The sequence below is a fragment of the Toxoplasma gondii genome, chromosome V (genome assembly GCF_000006565.2).
Source record: "Toxoplasma gondii ME49 chromosome V, whole genome shotgun sequence".
NCBI lineage: Eukaryota > Apicomplexa > Conoidasida > Eucoccidiorida > Sarcocystidae > Toxoplasma > Toxoplasma gondii.
Genome location: NC_031472.1, coordinates 632,235 through 652,721, shown reverse-complemented (window position 1 = coordinate 652,721; position 20,487 = coordinate 632,235). Strand labels below are relative to the sequence as shown.

General features: G+C 53.9%; 4 protein-coding genes across 4 annotated transcripts; 1 reads left to right on the top strand and 3 right to left on the bottom strand.

Moving 5' to 3' along the window:
* Nucleotides 1–684: 684 nt before the first annotated feature.
* Nucleotides 685–5,788, bottom strand: TGME49_212850 (hypothetical protein). Its single transcript, XM_002370993.2, has 4 exons — nt 4,670–5,788; nt 4,328–4,459; nt 3,318–3,556; nt 685–2,328 (listed from the first exon to the last, which is right to left on the bottom strand). The coding sequence occupies exons 1-4, from the start codon at nt 5,438–5,440 to the stop codon at nt 2,097–2,099; spliced, it is 1,374 nt and encodes a 457-aa protein (XP_002371034.2). The 5' UTR covers nt 5,441–5,788; the 3' UTR covers nt 685–2,096.
* Nucleotides 5,789–5,834: 46 nt separating this feature from the next.
* On the top strand, nt 5,835–12,716 carry TGME49_212840 (HIT zinc finger protein). Its single transcript, XM_018779577.1, has 9 exons — nt 5,835–6,303; nt 6,614–6,686; nt 7,731–8,174; nt 8,850–8,947; nt 9,820–9,913; nt 10,526–10,597; nt 10,896–11,175; nt 11,404–11,574; nt 11,717–12,716. The coding sequence occupies exons 1-9, from the start codon at nt 6,236–6,238 to the stop codon at nt 12,181–12,183; spliced, it is 1,767 nt and encodes a 588-aa protein (XP_018637861.1). The 5' UTR covers nt 5,835–6,235; the 3' UTR covers nt 12,184–12,716.
* On the bottom strand, nt 12,231–12,986 carry TGME49_212830 (expressed protein JLP1; the record flags this gene model as incomplete). The annotated part of the gene is made up of 1 exon (XM_002370991.2): nt 12,231–12,986. The coding sequence occupies exon 1, from the start codon at nt 12,711–12,713 to the stop codon at nt 12,231–12,233; it is 483 nt and encodes a 160-aa protein (XP_002371032.1). The 5' UTR covers nt 12,714–12,986.
* A 166-nt stretch (nt 12,987–13,152) lies between these two features.
* TGME49_212820 (ubiquitin family protein) lies at nt 13,153–20,463 on the bottom strand. The gene is made up of 7 exons (XM_002370990.2): nt 18,880–20,463; nt 17,306–18,472; nt 16,563–16,730; nt 15,641–16,163; nt 14,460–15,172; nt 13,815–13,933; nt 13,153–13,581 (listed from the first exon to the last, which is right to left on the bottom strand). Exons 1-7 carry the CDS (start codon nt 19,438–19,440, stop codon nt 13,356–13,358), a joined length of 3,477 nt encoding a protein of 1,158 aa, XP_002371031.1. The 5' UTR covers nt 19,441–20,463; the 3' UTR covers nt 13,153–13,355.
* Nucleotides 20,464–20,487: the final 24 nt, after the last annotated feature.

Here is a 20,487-nt window from a genome sequence, read left to right as displayed (position 1 = left end):
TACTACAACACAGCTCGCAACAGGCATGTGATGAGGTGTTCTAGACTATAGGAAGAACGAGAGGCAAAACAGCGGACGCCTTTGTACCAACTGCTTTCGCACAGTTCTTGAAACACAAGCGCTGCACTCCCTTTTCGAGACGCGGAAGCGTTCTGGAAATTCCTTTCATTGTGGCACATCGTCTAAATCGTGTTGCGTTGCTTCACCAGGTCACTCACAAATGTGGAGACGCTAAAGTTCGTGTTGTATGACTTTGTCGTGGTCGTTGCTTGCGTGCTTTGGACCGTCATCTGGAGGAGTGTGTTCCTCCATGACGTACGTGTATACATGCACGCACATACTCTAAATATAAACCGAGTCACACTATAGATTGGGCCCGGTGGACTACGAAGGGGAGGCAACGCCTTGCACAGACATTGTGGTGATCACCACAGGAGTTCCTCCTCCTGAATCTTTAATCCTTCTATGACCTTCTACTGCGCAACAGGAGAGGTGACTAAACTGTTGCGGGAGGCGACATACTCGTCTTCAATTGTATGGTTGTTCTTCAGGATATAGAAGTGCACAACAACACGAAGCCGTATCGTCGAGGAGACCCTTCTGAACTGCACTAGAACTGAGCCGCCAATGTACTGTCTGCTGCTACGATCTGTTGTGGGAGGAAAAAACACTCTGAATGTACTAGAGCGCTTGGGTCTGTTTACGGAAAGCAAGATGCTAGTACGGCGTGCAGAGATCATGTGTTTTACGAATACAGAACTGTCAACCCAACAACTTTGTGGCATGCAGCAACACACACGCACATTCAACATCTGAAAGGATAGGACCCTGGTATGAAGCCGTTTCACCTCCGATATTCTAGAGCTTAAAAACAAGAGGGAAGATCCGGTTGTATCCGTCCGTTCTGTGAAATCCGACAGTCGAACCCCCTATCATGTCTCCCCGATGTCTTATTCTGTGTGAGTTCACGGCACGCAGAATGCAGCAGTCAGAGGTGTACGATTCCGCTTCATGTTTTCGTCTGTCTGTTCATGTTTTATCTTGCAGGAGCTTCTAACATATCAGAAATTCTTCGAGGAGGAGTCCCCACAGATGTACATCCGCATGTGCATCTCCAATCTAACAAACTGACGAGAAGGCGATTCGCATTTTCCCTGGCTGGTGTCCCGGTCCCTGAGCCGTGCTTCCGTCTGAGGCCAGTGTTTTTTCAACTTGCCATCTTTGCCACTTTACCGAATTCACCGTTTCTGCTGGAGCTCGAGTCGAAACATGTGCTCATATTTCTGTAAAAAATTGTAGATGCAAGCACAGCATACTTTACTGCAGCAAAACGCGGGAGCGACGTGTGATGCAGGGGCCTAACAACGTCGACATTCGCAGAGCAGAGCAAGACGAGACACCGTCTTTTGCCCACGAGAGATGCTACAGTCATGATCACGAGATAAGAGATTGAAACCCTCCATTTCCTTCGATGAAATTTCACAGAAACCTGTCTTTTCTCAACCATCTACAGCTACACACAGGCACGGGGTCCGACCCGCCACCACCCGCGATACACACACAGAAACACATTTCTTCTGCGTTTGTTCCCACGTATCACCATAGTGTAGCCTTTTGCCTAAACATTTCCGTTTCCATTTCTCGTCAAACAGAGAAAAACCTTGAACCCAGCATCGGTTGTCTCGTTTCGCTCAAAGAACCAGCCGAGCTGTTCTGTATGTGCGGGTGTCTTCACTGCGGGTCTCTCCGGTCATTCCGAAACGCTTCTAAAGACTTTCAGACGCGAATGCGCTCCCTTCACCGTCCGTGTTCCGCGTCCCCCAAAACAGTATCGCGGCCTCGTCCACATCTCCTTTTGTCTCAGCTGCTGACAGGCGCCGCCTTATGAAGTTTCCTTTCACCTTTGAGACCCACAAAATGTACATGCACAGTCACTCTAGCGAAACTGCACCCCCCGTCCCTCCTTGTTCTCTTCAGGCGTCCTGCTCTCCTCTCTCTGTGGCGTGTGAGAGTGCGTAGCACCCTCTCTCCGTACGCGTCTAAAGGCACCTTTCCCAGTGGAACAGAAAGTCCTTAACTCAAATTAAGTCCTTAACTCAGATTATCCCCCCTCCAAAGCCGCCGCCTCCGAAGCCGCCGCCGCCGCCTCCTCCCCACCTGCCTCCTCCGAAATTAACTGGGCCGCCCAAGAATCCCGCGCCCCCCGGAGACGGGAGGACGTCGCCGCGATTGTCCCACCGCTGCGGACGCTCGTGATCGGGATTGGGCTCCACGCCGAAAGGCCCGATGGGGTCGTAGCTTGTCCCGGGGACGAATCCTGGAGGCAGTCTGCAAAAACGGCAGCCGGAGAACAACGAACGGATACCACTGCATGGGACGAAAAAACGAGACGGGCGGTTTGTCAGTTTCATTTTTTCTTGCACAAACAGCGCATCAACGATGGACAAGGTCAGGAGACGGGGTCCACAGAAACGACGAAAAGCACTAGGCAAGCAAGTGAGGCCTGGCAGAGGCGCCGATGCCTGATGCCGAGCAGACGCCCTTCATCGTCCGCGAAAGAGAGCCTGAATCTCCCAAGACAAGAGGGCGACACACACGCCGTTGTCTTTGCAAAACGTCTGAAAGGGTCTCAACGACCACTGTGCACTCAGCGTCTGCATGCATAAAGTCTGAAAGGTATCGGAGACGCTCCTTACGTGAGACAGACAGCGACCGCCTCTCGGTGTAAGAAAAATAAGGGAACGCTACCGTTGCAGCTTCAGCAGTTGCACGAAGCGCACACAGTCCATTCATTTTGAAGCGAAAACTCTTTTTTTCGGCCACGAAACAAACACTGGTTCATGGGGCGTCCCCTGTACAGCCGTCTAAAGAGAACAAAGAAACCAAGTTGAGGCGATGACGACGCCTCACGTCCCGGGTCCTGGCAGCACTCGAAGCAATAGAACTCGAAAACAAAGCCAGAAAAATTCCGGAAACACGCAGCGAGTCTAGGGCATCGCGGGAGCCTATGTGAAAGCCACCAATCAACTTGTGAACTTCATCAAACCGACCTAGATACATCGAGACTACAAATCTTCTATCGGCAGACCCTCGTCGAGGCATCTCAAACATACATACACACACATATATATGCATATGTATCACACAGGTGCGACGCCCTGCTCACAACACCCAAACGCCCCACCGATATCAAACGAAGTCGTCGAACTGCGCGATGCACTTCGCTTTCCTCTTTCCTTCGACGGTAATCCTCTGTTTTGAGTCTTCGCATTTCACTGTCCCCAGAGAACTCCTTTCCTCTCCTGTCTCTCGCTTACGGGGGTGTGGGGTAGGGGTGAGAGCCTTGTCTGTTGCCTCCGCTGAAGAACGGGTGGCGCGGCCCGACATGCGTTCCCCCTTCGCCTCGGTCGGGACCTACGAAGGCGTCTTCCTCTGGTCGTCGCGTCAAGTCCGGAATGCCTGGAGGCCGCAAGTCCTGACCCCCGACACGAGGGCCTTGCGGAGGCAGAGGCGAGCGGACAGAGTCGGTGCCGCAGGAGAGAGGTTCAGGCCCGGTCTACACGCAAACGAGGCAAACGCGTCACCTTCGAGTTGCTCGAGGTCGAACTGCCTCCGCATCTGTAGGTTGTTCACTGACGAAGAAAGCGTACGCGGAAACCCTGTGTCATTCCACGAAAGACTGCAGGTCTACGCGGACGATGAAAGACGCGCAGAGTGGAAGACGTACGAGTGCATACTGAGGAATGCATGCACCTGGAGAAGATGAACCTCTTTGTCGATGGATCTCTACATGAAAAAGGCACACCTGCAGGCGTACATACATTGAAACATGTACATGGCTCGAAGGGTGACTCGAGGAACTGAACAAGGACAACGTGTGTTGAACTCAAAAACGGCGAAGGACGAACAGATGCCTCCTAGATGAGCAGAAACGCTGCTGGTTTCGTTTCTGATTGTGTCTTTTAACTTCTGCACCGTCGCCAACGCACTGCTTCCCAGTGGACGCACCAGAGTGAACTTCACCGTGCAAAGCAAAGTGCCTGCGACAGAAACTCGACTAGTGGAGAGACACACCAACGTCTGAGGTTTCTACACGAGTTTCAAGTCTGCGTCGATCGGCGCAAGCGCCCTTCGCACCCAGGCACAAGATGCAGCCGGCTGCTGCATTCGCAGTGTCTGAACAGTCACTGGAAAACCAATGTTGCCTGTCCCGGGCCGGTCGGAGCAACATCCCAGCGTGGTTGCGGCGACTAGAAACACAGAAAAAGCACACTGGTGGAAGTCAGGAGTTCCCTTTGAAGGCAGAGGAAGAGTCAACTCGACTTACAGGCGAAAGCGGGGGTGCAGATGAACCCGCTTGTGCGTGAGACGGACAATCCGAGGGATCCATCTTTCCAGACCTCATGTAGGCGCGCACAACAGCTGCGACCAATCCCTCTTCGATGGAGGCGTGGAGACTCTGAGAGCAGAAAAAGGGGGAACAAGAGCGAGACGCTTGGAACGCGTGGATCGCGTCCGCCAGTGCGCTTCTCCACCCTCTACTGCCTCACCGCTCCACAAGAGTCCCCTATAAACACACGCGAACTGCGCTGACACAAGGCAGAACATGGCATGCCCGGGAACCCCGCCGGTGTCTCTGCCTTTGCAGGTTTCCTTCCCCTTCCCTTACTTTGATCGTTGAGCGAAGCGCCGCTGTTTCTTCTTCTGGAGCGTCTGAGCCTTCGCCAGTGTCGGCAGAGAGCACGACCTTTCGTTCCGTTCGTCGCGAGTCGAGCTCCAGAATCGGCTCCGCAGCCTCAAGAGGAAACTCTGCCGTCAGGACTCCCTCTTGAGTTCCGTCAGAAACGGTTACTTCCAGACTGTGGCCAACGACGGTGCACTTCACCTGCACAAGAGCGTCCGGCTTCTTCCCTGTCTGCGTTTCCAGCGTCGTGTGCGGGCGGGCGTACAGGATAGTGACTGTGAAGAAAGAGCGGTTCGTTTCTTCCGGAGGAAAGTCTGCCGGGTCATAAACGACGCGGGCGACGCGGCCGTCCGGCAGACGGACAAACTCTCCCGACGGCGTGCTAAGTTCAGAACAGCGTTTTTGGGAAGACCTGCAGCTCTGCTCGGCGCGGGCGGCGCTCTTCACCGGAAGGAAACCGCGATCAAGGAACGCAGAGTGGACGGCGAGGGTCAGCGCCTCTGCAGCGTCTCGGAAAGGAGTAGACTTCAGCAGCAGCAAAGACTGGAAAGTGTTCGTTTCGCTGTCTACCCGGGAAAGGTCACTCTGCGAGACTGGCGAAACCGGCTGGTGATCCGGACCATTCATCTCAGCGCAAACCACCGAGACGCCTTGCTCGAAAAAGCTAGCACGGAAGCTGCGTGTGCACAGAAACAGGAGAAACGCGACAAAGAACTTGACGTGAAGTGAAAAGTGACTCGAGGTGCTAACGGCCATGACATCCTCAAACCAAAACCACGAACTCTCAACGGCTTTTTCGCCGCTGCATCGACGAGCGCTGCCGGAATGCGAAAAGCCGGCTCAACTCGAGAAAAGGTGGACTTTCGTGTGACTCGGAGAACAGCGGTGGAGTCCAGTTGAAAGCGAGTGCAGCGATGGAAGATAAAACATTGCGGAGATCCTTCGAGCTCAAGTTTCGAGAAAAAGTCGCCTTCTTCTCCATCAACATTGTGTCTAGCATGTCAAGAAGGCGGCGAAACTCGGAATTGCAGGGTCGAGAAACCAGCTGTGTATCGACCAGTGCCGACTGGACATGCACGCTGTCAAAGCACAGAGAAGCGTCAAGCCATTAACAAATTCCAGTTGCGAAAACAATGTCTGTTTCCTACAGACAGCGGTCTCTTGAGCAGCGGCGCTGCCCATTTGCCACCACTTGCGGGAGTTCTGTCACCCAGAGACGACTGGAGGGAACAAATGTTTGGTGTGCTTGGTTGAGACTGCATGTTGCCGGTTCTGGTCCAAAGATACTTCTCAAAATTTGGAGGCTCCAAAACTTCTTGGCAAAAGGTTTTATTTCCGCGGTCTGAGCAGTTGTCCAAAAAGTGCGTTTTTTGCAGTAACCATCTTCTCGTTAGTTTCCCTTGAATTGCGCCAGCAACTCAGCGGTGTCTGCCTCAAAGATTGTCCACTGGCGCTCGTCTGCGTCGTGTGGATCTCTTCAGCATCCGTCCGTGTTTCTCTTCTGCCGTGGAGACCAAATAGTGGATTCTAAGGTTCGGATAATAAAAGGCCATGGACGACGAACTTTCTATCGGCATCTCAGCCGCATCCGCAAGGAGCAGCGGTGCCACCTGCCAAGTGTAAGTTTCTCGTGTGAAGTCGCGCTTGTGGCCCTGTGAGCAAACTCCTGGTTTCTTTTGTCTCGAGTTTTCTACCTCAGACATTTCAGAGAGAGGCGCTGGGGTTTCGTTTTGTAGCTCCTTATTAGCAGAGATGGCTGAGAGTCACTCGTTCGGCCAAGCCTGCACTTTCTGTGCGATGGAAACAATAGCAAAGGGCGATTTGTTGATCAGCCACAGACACCTCTCCGTTGTCTTTCCCGGCGCGGAGGTCTCTCGCGTTTGGCGCGTTTTTTGTGGACCTCTTTGCTTGTGAGTCTCGCCTTTTCAGGTGCCACCGAGCCGCCTCCAAGTACACATGCCCGAAGTGCCACACGCTTTACTGCTCCTCCGACTGTTACAGTGTAGGTCCACTACGCTTCTTCACCTTTCCTCTTTCCCACACAAAACACGCATGCCTGCGTACTTCAACATACATACATACATACAAACAGGCATGCCTACGTACATCAACATACATACATACAAACAGGCATGCCTACGTACTTCAACATACATACATACAAACAGGCATGCATACGTACATCAACATACATACATACAAACAGGCATGCCTACGTACATCAACATGCATACATACAAACAGGCATGCCTACGTACATCAACTTACATACATACATACAAACAGGCATGCCTACGTACTTCAACTTACATACATACATACAAACAGGCATGCCTACGTACTTCAACTTACATACATACATACATACAGGCATGCCTACGTACATCAACATGCATGCATACATACATACATACGTGCATACATACAAACAGGCATGCCTACGTACATCAACATACATACATACAAACAGGCATGCCTACGTACATCAACATACATACATACATACAAACAGGCATGCCTACGTACATCAACATGCATGCATACATACATACATACAAACAGGAACAGGCATGCCTACGTACATCAACATGCATACATACATACATACATACAAACAGGCATGCCTACGTACATCAACATACATACATACATAGATACATACATACAAACATAAACATACATACATACATAGATACATACATACAAACATAAATGTGGCATGACATAACACACATGCGTACCTCCACTAATCCGCATGTACGCGTCCATGAAGAAGACAGCAGGGGGGCGAGGCTACGAAAGCCTAGACAAGGTGAGATGTTTGCGTTTTCGGAGATCAGAGGGTTCGGTCTCCTTTCCTGTGTGTAGAGAGATTCAGAAACGAGTGATCTGGAAGACTCTACAGCAGCCGCTTCGTGGAGTACCTGATGCGCGTCTTCTTTTCTGCCAGTGAGCTCCTGTCTCGTCTGTGCCTCACCTGCCGCCTCGCCTCATGCCTCGCTTCTGGTCTGCACTTTTGTTGCCGCTCTTCCCTACCGCTCCTCAGAGCCACAACGGCGGTCGCTGTGTGAGGCAGTTTCAAGAGGAGCAAGTTGTGGCGGCTGTCCGAGCAGCGCGAGTAACAGCTCTCGACAAACGTCGGTTTGAGCACAAGCTCTCCCGCATTCGCAGACAGGAACTCGAGGAAGAGGAAGAAAGCGAAGAAGAGGAGGAAGAGGACCGGAGCGCAGAGCGGAGCGGCCGTGGTGCAAGGGGTCAAGCAGGGAGAGAAGAAGCACAAGAGGGAGATGAAGGACAGGTACCTCCGGATGAAGCTGCTCTGCTTGAGGGCATGGATGATGAGAGACATGCCCAGTTGATCGACCTGGCACAAAGGGGGATCCTCGACGAGGACGCCTTGACCGCGGAAGAACGAAGGGCGTTCCACAACGCCTTGGGCACAGGAGCTCTCGCCCAGTACCTCGAGCCGTGGGAGCCGTGGTGGCAGAAGGTACCGCTGGAAAACAAGACGCTGTTCGAAGTTGATGCAAGTGCACTGACATGTCGGGGATCCCGGAGGAACTCTTTTTCTAGTGAACTTCTCTGTGGGGACAAACTGTTTAGAGAGGTTCTCAGCGCAGACAACTTGCAGGTGAATGCCGTCCTGCTGTGCGTTCACGTACATGCGCTTCCGACACACCGCCTGTTACGTAAAGTAGAGACGTCACCAGTTCGAATCGGCGAAGACAGTGTTGAACAGGATTTCGAGAGCATTCATGTATCCGTCAGGCTTCGTTTCCAGGCAAAGCATGCACCACTGTTGATAATCGTGGCATACCCCTGCCGAAACTCCAGGCGACAGAGAGAGAGCCGCGGAAGGACGTGATCATTCATCGGGATAGACGTGAGGTGAATGAATCTCACTCCTGAGGTGCAAGACTGTGACATGGGCTCTCTCACCATGTGGATCGCTGTCGACTGCGATTGATGCTTTAAAAGGAGAAACCAGAATCCGAAGTGTTCCGATGCGGCAGCCTTTCGAAATGATTGACCACGGAGACATTTGTACAAAGAAGGATGGCGTCTCGTCTTTAAAGCTCGCGCGTGTCTTTGTCTCTCACATCTCGGGATCGATTGACAGTATTTGAGGAACGCTGTCCGTTGCCATTCTTGGATTTTCCTTCAGGTGGAGACTCGGCAACCAGTCGCTCCCCCGCCACATTGCTGCTGCAGCTCCGAGACCAAAGTTCACTTTACCGTTTTCAACTCTCTCCTACAGCTCTTGTGCGTAATTATCGCAGGTGGCGCTTTCTCGTTTATGCGAAGGGCAGGCGGACTAGGAACGAACAGAGGGGAGACACAAGGAGAGACGATCTTTCTTCTACGTTGTTTGCATGCGCATAGTCACGCTGGTCCCGTTCGTGCAGTGCAGATTATAAACGGGGATCCCTAGGTCTCTAGCCGGGATCCAAGTTCTATTGTGTTTGCGTGGTTTCGAGAACACTCAGTCTATCTATGAGTCTATTCCTGGCACACAAGGTTTTTTATCGGTGTGCTCTAAATCTAAATTCATCTTATAATTTTGGTTTCTTAGGTGAAAGCGAACTAAACCTCTTTGGCTCGCGATCGAGTGTTATATAGGTGGAACTGCAGGCGTGAAGAATGTGGAAAACGCTTTCCACAGCTCTCGTGGTACCTCTGTGGCAAGTTCCGGCACGAGCGTCACCGCAAATGCTGGAAGGAAATGCAATTGTCTCTGCTCCGTGGACGAGACAACAATTTTACTGTCTGTCGATCGATTTGAGAAGTGCACGATGCAAAGTTCAGCGCCCAGGTGTGTCCTCGTTTTCTGAGATGTCTCTGTCAGACAGATTTCGTTGTTAAACCGACTCATTCACAGTGCGTGGTAGAGTCTGCGGTAGAAACAGAAGCATGTCGCTCTCTCAGCGTTGAGTCCGAAGATGGAGAATCTACCTCAATTTCTGGCGGGGCCTTAATTGCCTACCGTTCAGCCAAAAATATTTACAAATCATCTGAAGAACCGTGTACCGTCCTAAACCGTCCGTGGCGGAGGCTCGACTCGTATTTTCACGAAGAAATAGAAACGGTCTGTTTCAGAGAGACAATCTTCTCTGTGTTCCTCGCGGCTACTTCAGGTATGCATATGCACACTGCATGCGGAGTTACAACGGCGAGGTCGAGGAGGTGGAGCTTCAAGAGGCTTGTCAGCACATCCTGGCTATAGCTCAGGTTAGCTTGCATTCTCAAGCTGGATGATACATCCTTTCTAGATGACGTTCGATACCCGGAATTTCTTAATTCCCCTGTGTAATGAGTTTTTTCTTTGCAGCGGAGCAGCCATCTTTCCTTTCAATCTGTGTGTGACATGTCACGGCCGAATTTCTTCTTTTCCTGTCGAATTTTCCTACGGCGGTGTCTCACCTTTTGGACCCGTCACTCACTATGTGTTTCGGTTGTAGCAGAAGATGTCTCGGGCAGTTGTTTCGGTAACTCCATTCCCATTTACATATGTGCATGTATACGTGTAAGTATATATATATATATATATATTTCTATGCATCCCACTTAGTTTCGCGTTCTACTGGAAAACGAATAGACATACAAACCAGTAACATGCCACCGACGCTTGCAGTGTACAAATCCAGCCTTTCGTGTTCAGTGTCTTTTCTAGGCTCCGTGCATATCGTTGAGATTTGCTGTTTTCTAACATTCTATGGGCAGTGCATTTACATTCGAAACATTCGGTCTCTGTGCGCTTTGGAAGCTGAGGGACCTGTATTCAGTTGGCGTGTTCTGGTTGCCTCATTTCCACCGCTTTCGCGTCTTGTGTATGTCGACCAGGCTCTGGGCTCCCCACAGCCCCCGCGCACCCCCATGGAGGCTCTCGACGTTGCCATTGGCGCCACATCGTCGGTACGTCGGATTTTTCTTGCTTTCGTCCCTTGTGTGACTCAGAGGCTTGGACGCTGGAAGCCCACGGTCTGGCACGGCGAAGTCGCTCGCAGGGTAAATAGAGCCAGGGATGTCAGTTGTGTTCAGAGATTAGCTGTGGCGGCTGCATTACAGACAGTGGCGTGGTTTTGCAGATTTGCCTTCATTTCGCAACTCGCGATCGCCGACCGTCGCAGATGCTGCTCAACCTTTGTGATCCTTATAGCGGCAGCTTGTTTCCAATCTTGGGGTCGCCTTCGTTTGTTTCGCTTGAACGCAGGAGACCGTGCAGTGCAAGGACCCTGCATTTAACGCCCTCTGTCTCCAAGACTTTCAAGGTCTTTTCACCTGCAGGGAGCATGCATTTCGAGCGATCGAGGAGATCATGGAGATGCTGCATGGTCTTCTTCAGATGGTCGCAGAAGTCCAGGAGGAAGAGAAAGCCGAGGAGCAGCGGCGATCCGCAGGGCAGATGCGCGACAAAGGCAAGGGATCAAGCAAACAAGACGACGCCTTGAACAAAGCGTTGAAAGAAAGGCGACACTATCTGAAATCCCTCGGTAGGTAGGAGGATTTGATGGCTTTTTTGCGGCTTCTTGACGCGCGGATTTGTCTCTTTGGCGTTTTGGACTCCACAGATGTCCATCTCAAATCAGAAACATCTCTCTGTTCAACAAAATATGCGTGTCGGAACGATCCTCTCGCTCGATTCTCCCGCGCTCCTCCGGCTGGTGCGGCGAGCGGTCAATCTGATGTATGATCTGCTTGCGTTGTGCGTGTTTACCCAGGTCGTAAATTGCAATCAAGTGAAAGGAAAGTTCTGTTTCTTGGATCCTTCGTGTGGCACCACTGGGGCGAGGTAGCAGCGTTGATGCCCGCTGCTCTGGTCCAGGTCAAAGCAAAGGAGGAACAACTTCAAGGTCTCCTCAAGGAGATCCAAGCTATGAACACTAGCAGAGGTAACCACCAAAGAATACAGGAAACGCATGGTTGCATGTTGAACTCGAAGGGTTTAGAAGAGTTGAGTTCCTGCTTTTCTCTGGGGGCGCCGCCTGCGTGCTGTTTCATGCTTCCCCCTCACTCTTTCTTTTTTTCCTGCAGCCGCTGCAGCACGAGCGTCTGCGATGGCGCGCCGCTGCGATGCCATTGGGGCAGTTTCGCTTGCTTCGCTTTCTCCACAAACTGGAAAGACTTCTGACACAGCACGTGCCTCCCGCGAGGCATCGAGGTTTCTTGAGGAAAAAACTGTCCGGACTTTTGCGAGCACGCCGAACGGCACAGAGAATGGGAAGGCCGCGGGTCGGGATCTCAGCTCAAGGCAAAACACAGTGGAAATCTCGAATGCAGTAATGGCTACTTCTGCTCCCACCCTGACCGGAAAGCCGACGGCTGTTGCCGTCGTGACAATGACAGCGAACGGGGGAAACGCGGTGCTTCCTGGAACACTCGAAGTGCCTCTCGATGTGGACGGGACAGACGTGAAGAATGCCACAGGAGGAAAGGAAGACTCGGAAAAAAGAGAGGTGGAGGACACAAACAGGCACATACCCCTCATAGAAGAGTGTTAGGTCGAAGCTTGCCAGGGGGAGTTCCAAAAGGTTTTTGTGTGAATGAATCACGCGGACACTTTGGTGACTTCGCCTGATAAGCGAAATCTTTTCGTGAGTTCCACCGAGTAGATGGATTTGGTTCGCGTTGCGGGAGGCAGAATCCGCCATCTTGCACGCCCGCGGCGGATCGTGGCAGGTAGCAGAGCTACCGCGTGTAATTGGTCCCCATAAAAAGCCAGGGGATTTTTGCCCTTTCGACTGAAACTCGTGAAGCGCTTCGCGCAGCTCGCGCAAGCCAGCTGCATGCAGCGTTTCGGAATCATGGAGATGGCGCCTCGCCGTGGAAGTCTGTCAGCGGCTGTCGCTCTCTGAATGGATACCATGGTAATCATCACGAGCCGTACTGCTGCTGTCACAGGACGCAATCTAGAACGTGGTTCGTTCCTCGTTTTTTTCAAACAAGCATTTGTAAACGTTTTATCTATACAAAACGCCATCGCCTGCGCAAGCCACTTCGAACTCTTGAAACAGCCGTCAGGCAAACACATACGTACGGAATTGAGGCTTTCGTGTCCAGCGTTTTTGACATCGTCAAACTCTCTACAGTTGTTCTGTACTTCACGAAACCTGGCAAGGGAGAAATACACCAGAAGTTATATCGAGGAAGCAGGTGGAGATGTGCACCCTGTCGTGATCCTTGTGGGACATCTGCCGCTACGACTGAGGCAGGAAAACAAACGAGAAGAGTTTTTGTTAGTGGCCTGTGTATCTCTTTTCACACGATTCTACTTAAGCTAGACGAGAGTGCTGGTGTGTCTGCTGTTTCAGCCACTTTCAGCTACATGATGTTGGAGGACACCTCTGCGGGTGTTTCTCGTACGTTGTGCGGCAAGCGGGTTGTGTGAGGTTTGCAGGTTGATTTGTAGGTGGGGACGTTTTCACGTCTAAAATACATCTGAAATAGATTTCACCAAATTATTCTTTTCTGCGGAATTCGGCCTTCCTCTAGCGATCCATTCAGCAGCACGAGGGTCGTTTCTAACTGGATTCCCCGACACAGAGGTTACAGCAGTGTCAGCAGTCACGGTGGTACACGAACAAGGTCAGCAAACAAGAGAAACGGTTTGGTTCCAGAGGTTCAGCTGTCCTGCAATTTAGCCAGCGTGGACCGGTGCCCTGTCACCACAAAATCATTCGTATGCGGTCGCTTGTTGAAGTGGAGGTCGCTCTGCATCCTGCAAAAGCTGAAGAGCTAAGCGAATGTGGGGAAACCGATCCTGCTGCATCGCAAAGTCGTTGTTGTTGCGGGCAGATGTTGTCGCTTCTCGCATCAAAAGAGCCAAATACGAAGGCGCCAGAGAAGCTGGGGGCCGGGGCTCCTCGCCGACGTTCACGCGGTTCAGCGCCCGGTGCCAACTGCATCAGAACGCAACACATGAGGCACAGGAAAACACTGAAAACTTTTAGAGTGAGAAACAAAAAGAAATGCAGCCTGCCGGCACCCAATCAAAGCAACAAAAAGATCTAGAACGTCGCTTTCATGAATGCACGCGACGCGCGAGAGGATGCCAAAGAGCGAACGTCGCCGATCGCCACGAACACCAAGACAGTTGTCAACCAAAGCTCCTGGCATTCCCCCGCAAACTCACGAGAGAGAAAGGACGTTTTCCACGGCTTCTCCAGTCGGGCTCCGCATCGACGAGCTCTGGGTGACGTCACCTGAACGGTAGGCGGAACTGAAGGGGTGTGGGCGCGCGTAGGCGAGAACCTACAAAGAAACAGCCATAAAAAACGCAACACACCGTGTGGCACAGAATTCTGGCTTGCGGGGCATTTGTACAGAGAGGCGTGAGCTGTTGGTTCTAGCATATTATGCAGGGGGTTGAAGGAAATGATGCCGTCCCTTATGAATCGAGGATTCGTGACATTCGCGCTAATTGATGACACGCTCAGAAAGCAGGCTCAAGGCCGCAGGCAGCGCTTCGTCAAAGCACGGCGTCAAAAGAGCAACCATAAAGAACTTGGTTTCCTGTATGACTCGAGTGTTCGCCGTTAAATGGCACGCGTGAGCTGGGTCGAAAACCTCGAGTCTGAGGACCACAAAGGGGATGGGCAAGTCGCCTGAGAAGAAGGGCTCAGCGCCTCTCTCTCCTTCGCTTGCCACTCTACTTCCAGAGTCTGAGAAGACGAGAACCTGTCTCAAGCCCTCGCTGAGGCCGTCTCTGCCGAGATTGCCTCTGCTCCTTCCCCAAAGTCCTTTCCCGAAGTTATCACGGAAGCAACTGTTGCCTTACGTTTCTCGAAAACTGTTGACTATTCCCAGTCCACATTTGGAGTCGCATGCGCACATCTTCGTCGATCGCTTCGTCTTCCTGGGCTGCGTCTCGTCCGCTCCCCTCCCCTCGCCCCCCGAATCCGTCCCCATCTCGAGCCGGATTTCTCGACTCCCCTGGCAACGCTCTGCCGAGAGAGCAGAGCAAGTTCTGCACGGAGTCGGCTTGGGCTCCATGACACACTCCGGATCCCCTCAGTCCCTGCAGGTCGCTCGGTCCGGTCTCTTCTTCGACGCCGTCCATGCAGTCCGCGTCCGGCCCATCCGCTCCTCTCCCCGCCTGCGCTGCACCTGCAGCCTCTGAGAGCAGATCGGGGTCTGCTGAGAGCGAAGCGGAAGACGGAAAGCTGTCGTCGTCGTGTTCTTTGCGGTCTGCAGCCGAAGAGAGAAATCCAGGTCGCGCAGACTGGCTGCTTGTGGGCGAGTAGCTCACGCTGTTGCCACTCAAACTCGGACCTGCGCCCGTGTCTCGTCCGCCTGCGCCCAGAGGAGACCGAGTCAAAGAGCTCAGAGAAGCGCCCCCAGTGACGGCCGCCAAAAACGCATCTCGCGGTTCAGTGCTCGAGCTGCTGCTTCCCGCTGTCGCTGCGTTCGAGGATGTGAGCGAAACGACCGAGGGCGCCGAGGCCCGCGGCGACGCTCTGCTGCTCGACGGCGAGACCGGCGGGGACGAGCCTGAAAAGGAAAAGAAACGGAAGAAGTTGAAAGTGGATCTGGGACATCTGCTCGACCGGCTTTTGGTTCTAGCGATCACTCCCCCAACGATCTGGGGGAAAGCGGTGGCGCGAAAACGCGGCAGAAGGAAACAGAGAAGGTGGGGAACGAAGACAGAGAAAACGCGATGCACGGGCGGTCCAACTGTCTGGGGAAGATGTTGTGGTGAAATGTTTAAAAAAACGGAAAAAACGGGGGAAGATGGGCGGCAGGAAGGGACCTGAGGAAAAAAGCTGGTGAAACCGAGAACAGCCCCAGTGAAAAAAATGGAGAGAAGAAAGCTTGACAAAAGAAACGGAGGAAACGAAACGACATCAGGAGACAGGGGCACTTGTGCTGTGGGAACCGAGTTAGACTTAAAAATGATTGTTGACTTCTCATCTGGGTGACTTCCTCATGTTGAGTTCCACCCTTTCTGCACGGCCCTACCTTCTCCGAAAGCTGCAGCCACATCGTCGGCAAGCCGTCGCTCCTGTGAACTGTCGAGTTCTTCTTCGCATTCTCTCTCGTCCTTCCCGTCTCCACCGCGCATTTGCATGACCCTCAGTCCCAGTCCGCCAGCGGTGCTTGTCTCCACCCTTCGCCTTCCCCTGCTCTCAGCTTCTTCGCCTTCGCTCTCTCTCCGTCTTCTGTCTCCGCTGCCGGGACCCCGAGACGTTTCCCCTGCACGCAGCGGGCCGCGCAGCGTTTGTCCGTCTCTCTCTTCTCGCTCCGCCGCGTAGACGGCGCCGCCAGGCGCAGCCGAAGCAGCGGCTTGACCGCTCGGTTGCTCTCCCGGACTTGCGTCTGAAGGAGCGTCGGTGTGCCACTCCATTGCTGCTGCGAGCTCAGTCGCGTCCACGTGACTCGCCATCGAGTTGAAAATCGACGTCAGCAGGGCAGACAAACCTGCCGTTGTCGCCGACAGCCGGGCCAGCGCCAGCGCACTGCGACCCACCGCGGGCACAGACATCTAGAAACAGAGACAAAGGGAGCAGGTTTGCGAACTGCGTACATTGAAGAGAGCTTCAGTAGATGTGACAATGCGCCTTACGCCTATCGATGTGTATGTTTCTGCGTTCAGACGTTCGCCGCAAACGCGCCGCCAGGGTGCATAGCAAAAAAAAACAGTGAGCCCTGCTGTTGTGTCAGTTTCCGTCGACACGAGACCCCCCGTACCCACGCTTGCACCGAGTCAGTTGCGAAGCAACCCTTCGTCTCTGCAATACGCGTTGTCACATGTTTTATTCTCCGCGTCAAAGAAAGCTGCAAACATTTTGGCCTGCGTAGGGCACACCAGAATCCCCCGCAAAAGCTGATATGTTTCCAAGCTCGCGTTCTTCACAAAAAGCAATCTTCCTCAAAGTCTCACCCGTGCGATGCCCTGCTGCCACCCCATGAACTGTTGAAGCATGGCAGCCACGAGGTTCAGAGCCGAGACGAACGACGGCAGGAAGACACTGAGAGGCGGCGGGGCGCCTGTTTGTGTGGAGACGCGAGGCAGCTCTTCCAGAGTCCATCCCCTCTCTCGATGAATCACCTGAAGAGAAGAGACACACGAATCCAAATGCGATGAAGCCCTGGCCAGAACGCGGTTCTCTCAAATGTACATGCCTTCCTCAGAAAACGCTGATATGTGCTGAAGCGCGTGATTGCGACCTCAAGCAGAAACACAAAAAAAGTGTAACGCGCCTTCTTCTCTCGTCTGTTCCAGCTCCTCTCGACGCCTGCGCGCTTTCCTGGCTTTTGTAGACACACTGCCAGCAACCTTCTTTCTCTCCTCTCCGTCTCGCCTTTTCTCGCTTTTCTTCTCTCTGCCACACCTCGAGGAGTTTGAGCGGCACAGTCGTCGGCCATTCCTGACCGAGTTCTGCGAGCCGCTGCGAGTCTCTCCCCCAAGAATACATGTACGCGGCTTCTGCCTCGCCCTGCCTCTCTTTGTTACACTCATGTCCAGTGCCCAGTTGCCTCTGCTCCTACAATACTTGTCTAAAAATTTTTGCTCTGCTAACGCGCCAGAGCCTGGAGCTGGTAAACACAGACGATGCCCTTCGAGATTTGAACCAGTCGCCGAACTCGTCGTACACTGTACAGGGCTTCTTTTACGGGACCTACCTCAAGAGTGTCTCTCAGCTCTGTCCAGGGGAGAAGCCGCTGAACGAAGTCGTGAGTGATCATGAGTTCTCGCGGCCTGGCTGCCCGGGGTCTCCTCTGCTCGGGCTCCAAGTCCACAGTCGCTGCGCCCTCCATGCCTTCGCGCCTCTGGGCGCTCGCTTCCCTTGTTCCGAAGGAAGTGCCGCTGCCTTCTTCGCTGCGGCTCCGCGGATCGACAGTGACATGCACCGCCACTGGAAGCACATGGGCAGTGAGGCCACCCGGCAGCGCAACTGTCGGCTGTTCAATCATTTGCAGCAGAGGGGTCTGGAGCGCCTGGTGGCGGGCTCCTCGCTCGGCGCCTGTCTCGTTTCTCGTCTGGCTGGCGTCTCCCGTCTCCCCAGCCGATGGCGGAGTCCCTGTCGCCTCGGTGGCTTGTCCTGGAAGCGCGGCTTCGACGGCCGAATTGCTCGGGTGAGTCGGCGTTGCACTCGCCGCTCGCGACGACTCTTGGCCAGGGCTCCCGGAGATCTGCGACCTCGCTTCCTGCCTCACTCGATCCGCGGCGCGAAGGAGACTGTGCGCGGCGCTCTCCAAGGCTCCCGCGAGGGCGAAGTAGAACTCCGTCTCGGGCGTCCTTTCGCTGGATCCCCCCGCATGCGGCTCCTCCTCTTCTTCCTCTCCCGCTCTTCGCGGCCCGGAAGACGACGGCCCCCCTGCCGCAGTTCCAGAGGCTCCTTCTCGGCGCAGCAGAGTCGAAAACGCAGGGGTCGCGCCGGTGCCAAGACCTGCGTGAGGGCGAGGAGACGCAAACGGAGACTGCACGGCGGCACTCGAAGACCCACCGCGAGTTGTGGACGCCCCCGTCGAGAACGCCGATTCGCCGCGTCCACTCGCGCCTGCCTCCTCTCGGGATCCACTTCCGTCGGCTCTCGAATCCGAAGACGACAGGGAGGCAGAGAGCGCTGGAACGGCGCGGCCTCGAAACGCCGCGACCGCGTTCGACGCCGCCTGCGCCGCGGACGTGGCTGCCGCGGCTGCATGCGCCGCCGAAGAGACAGAAGCCGCGACCGCGGAGACAGCCTGGCTAATGCTGTTAGCCAGGAAGTTCGGGCCGTGAGCTCCATGATGTCCTGGAGCCCCCGGAGCGCTGGTCTGTCCAGTCCCGGAACGTTGCTGAGGAGCAGTCTGGAAGACGAACAAGAGAAAAAATGAAACAGCGCGATGGCAACCTAAACCAGTACACTCTTGAACCTGTATGTGCATGTGAAAAGGAGACAAAGGTCTCTCCAGATGTGTGTGTGTCCTCTTGTGTTTTCTCCTCTGTCTCTTCTTCTCTTGTTCTTCCGTCGCTCCTGTCTGCTCCCTTCACTCGGGCAAGGCTCTCCCTCTGTTCTTCATGGTTGATCCGCGGCGTCTCGTTTCTCAAATCATCACCGTTCCCCCCCTTTTCTTCTTCCCCTTGTTTCCCTTCAACACTTTCCCCTCTCTTTCTCACAATTTCATCGTCGCCTCAGCCTGCGCTTGTTCTCTTTTTCCACTTGGTCTCATCTCTCTAGGGTCACCTCTCGTCCTCCTCCCCCTCCCTGGCCTACCTGTTGCGGCGCGAGATTCATGGTCACATGCGCCGGAAACTGCATGTGCCCGACCATCATGGTGCCTCCACCTGGGAGAGAGATGGGCGTCCACATCGGCCCAGCGGCTCCCGTTCCATTCGTCAGGCCTGGCTGAGTAGAGCCCAGAGCACCCGCGTTGCTTCCAGAGGCAGTCGACGCACCGGCCGCCGCAGGGCCAGTGCCTTCCGATTCGTCGCGGCTCTCGCCTCCCGAGGACGCGCCGCCCTCCGGCGAAGGCGCCTGCTGGCGCACGACGTGGATTGTATGCTCAGACTTCACATCGTAGCTCTGGAGAGTCGTGCCTGTTGTCAGGCCCCGGCCATGGTAGATGAGACGCACGCGATTGCTCGGCCAGTCCACCTCGTCTGCAACGAGCGAGATGACGTCCGCGATGTCGATGTCTGCCGGCAACTCCAGCGAAAAAGTCCGACCGTCGATGCACCGAAAATTCACCAGCAAAATCTCGTCTCCCGCAGAGGAAGCCGCGCCCTCGGGCCGAGATGAAGACGACCCTTCAGACGCGGAAAAAGACGGCTCCATTGTCCAGAGTGGAGAGGAGGGCCGTTTGGGGTAGACGGGGAGGTCGGTGAAAAGGGAAGAGGAGCGGCGGAGAGCGGCAGACCAGTCGGGAAGTTGGACAAAAACAGAGAAGGGGACGAGGGGGGAGCGGAGGCACAAATGGCGGCGCTGAATTTTCCTGATCGGGAGGAAAGCGGGAGTTAAGAGGGAGAAACGCACAGCGTCATACGTGCAGATGTACGGTTGCAAATACGGTTGAAAGCGCGGGAGAAAACACAGAAGCGGGTGCGAATTACTTACGACCCGTAGGTTCCTCTATATATCTGTCTATGTACATACATAGAGGCACATGTGTAGGCATACAGATGGTACCACAAGAGGCGGCCGACGAAGCTGGCAAGAAACACCGAAACAACGAAACAGAACTGTAAATCAAAAACCCTTCTCGGAGAAAAAACGCCGTCATCCGCGGGGGACGACTCTTTTAAGTGTTGATAAAGAAGACAAGCTCACAGAAACAAAGAGAAGCGACACGAGCCGAGTTGGTGTCACAGGTGTGAGGGACGACGCCTCAAAAGAAACGGGTGCTCTGGTTTCGTGCCCGAAGGAAAACCCAAAAAGATTCTTCCCCTCGAACTGCCCGATGTAAATCGCAAGGAACACGAGGGGTGAAACGCGTTTGCAAGTGTATCTTTTGGCTGGCAAACGGACTTTTGACGGGGGGATGCCCTGCGAAAACTCGCGGGGCAGACGCAGGGAAGCAGGTGGTTGCTGAAGAACACGGAAATTCGAGATTGGTAGAAGAGAGACGACCAGGATAGCACGGAACTGTGCAGAGCAGTTTTCGCGGCGAAAAAACAAAAGAACAGTCCAGCAGGCCTGACCTCCTGGCACACGCGTGGACGGGAGGTCTACAGCAACACGGACTGGAGCTGAGAGCCGCAGATCTTCGCGTTTCTTTTTCTCCTGCTCAGAATGTGACACTCGACTTGTGAAAAAACCAAAGGTGGCACTGATACCGAAGACGTTTTAGCGCTCGAAATACACGTCCATAAAGTCGTGCTCTTT